Genomic DNA, 1,858 nt, shown 5'->3' on the forward strand with positions numbered 1-1,858 from the left:
AATCTCAACCTCAAGGAAAGTACCTACACCCATATAGTAGGTTTGGCCCTCCTCAAGTTAACCAAGCCCTTTCCTCCAATCAACCTCACATGAAAGACACAATTTACACTTTCATGCAAGAGCAACGAGAGTTCCATAAGAAACAAGAGGCATATATAGTTACAATAGCCGAAGCCCTTTCTCGTTTAACTCTCCCTCCTCAAATCGCACAACACCCAACAAGCTTCAACCTCGAGTAGTTTACCATCCCAACCTCAACCCAACCCTAAGGGTAGCATGAATGTCATTACCCTTAGGAGCGGCACTAAACTGGATAAGAATGTTGCTATGCCTACAAAGTTGAGTGAGGAGACAAACAACGAAGAAGTAGGAGATGAAGTGGAGGTGAGGAGGGATAAAAATGAAAGTGTTGACAAAAGCGAGGAAGAACCATCCAAGGTGAAAGAGCCCAAGAGAAAGACTTTTCTTGGAGAGCCCTTGCTCATTCCATTCCCAACTTTAGCCAAGAAGAACAAGAAACAAGAAGAGCTTGACCCCGCTATGGTGGAAGTTTTTAAGAAGGTTGAAGTCACCGTCCCCCTCTTCCAAGCCATTCAACAAGTACCCAAATATGCCAAGTTCCTTAAAGATGTTTACACTCACAAAGACAAACTTGGCAACCTTAACAAAATGCCGGTAGATGATTCTATCTCTTCTTTACTTCCTGAAAAATGTAATGATCCCGGCCCATGTTTGGTCACTTGCTTGATTGGTGGGATGAAATTCATGGACTATATGTGTGATCTGGGGGCGTCCGTAAGCATTATGCCACTCCCCATCTATGAAAGATTGAATTTGTCACCCCTAAAGAGGTCCGGGGCGAGGTTTGTGCTAGCCTATAAAAGTATTGTGTCAGTTGTGGGGATTGCAGAGAATGTGCTAGTTAATATTCAAGGATTGTTCTTTTTAGTTGATTTTCAAATTTCGGAGACCCCTCCCATTGACTCTAACAAGCCATCATCCATACTCCTTGGAAGGCCATTCTTAAAGACGGCCCGATTCAAGCTAGATGCACATTCGGGAGTCTATTCTTTCGAGTTGGATGGCAAGTTAGTCCAGTTCACTTTGGAGGAGTCCAACAAGCCCGTTCTTGAAGCTTATTCTATTTTTGGGTGTGACATCATTGAAGATCAAGTGATTGAGGATGGCAAGGAGCAAGAAGAAGAGGATGTTGCCAAGAAGTCAAATTCAAAGGATCACACTCAACCCAAGAATGCCAAGGAGTTGGAGATTTTCCTCCTTGGTGAAGTTTCCAAGTGACAAATGAAGCCATGCAAGTCCAACTTATGATTCTAAACCAAAGTGCTCGGTGGGAGACACCCCATGATGAGCGGATAATTTATACGCTTTTTGACATTATTTTTAGTATGTTTTCAGTATATTTTAGTTAGTTTTTATTATATTTTTATTAGTTTTTAAATAAAAAACACATTTCTGGACTTTACTTTGAGTTTTTGTGTTTTTCTGTGATTTCAGGTGTTTTTTGGCTGAAATTGAGGGACCTGAGCAAAAATCTGATTCAGAGGCTGAAAAAGGACTGCAGATGCTGTTGGATTCTGACCTCCCTGCATTCGAAGTGGATTTTCTAGAGCTACCAAAGCCCAATTGGTACACTCTCAATTGAGTTGGAAAGTAGACATCCTGGGCTTTCCAGCAATATATAATAGTCCATACTTTGCCCAAGATTTGATGGCCTAAACTGGCGTTCCAAGTGAGCATAGAAATTATGGCGTCAAAACGCCAGAACTGGCATAAAAGCTGGAGTTAAACGCCCAAACTGGCACAAAAGCTGGCGTTTAACTCCAAGAAATGTCTCTAC

The 1,858-nt window shown here is 41.9% G+C and overlaps 1 protein-coding gene across 1 annotated transcript; it reads left to right on the top strand.

Annotated features, from left to right (window-relative positions):
* The first annotated feature begins 276 nt into the window (after positions 1 to 276).
* Positions 277 to 1,299, top strand: LOC107607328 (uncharacterized). Its single transcript, XM_016309296.2, has one exon. It carries the CDS (start codon positions 277 to 279, stop codon positions 1,297 to 1,299), a length of 1,023 nt encoding a protein of 340 aa, XP_016164782.2.
* The last annotated feature ends 559 nt before the right edge of the window (positions 1,300 to 1,858 follow it).

Source organism: Arachis ipaensis, chromosome B7 (genome assembly GCF_059453495.1).
Source record: "Arachis ipaensis isolate K30076 ecotype BB chromosome B7, ASM5945349v1, whole genome shotgun sequence".
Classification (NCBI taxonomy): Eukaryota; Viridiplantae; Streptophyta; class Magnoliopsida; order Fabales; family Fabaceae; genus Arachis; species Arachis ipaensis.

Bases quoted from the DNA above. Each gene is read 5' to 3' on its own strand.
- LOC107607328 (XM_016309296.2), top strand. From the start codon at position 277: ATGAATGTCATTACCCTTAGGAGCGGCACTAAACTGGATAAGAATGTT.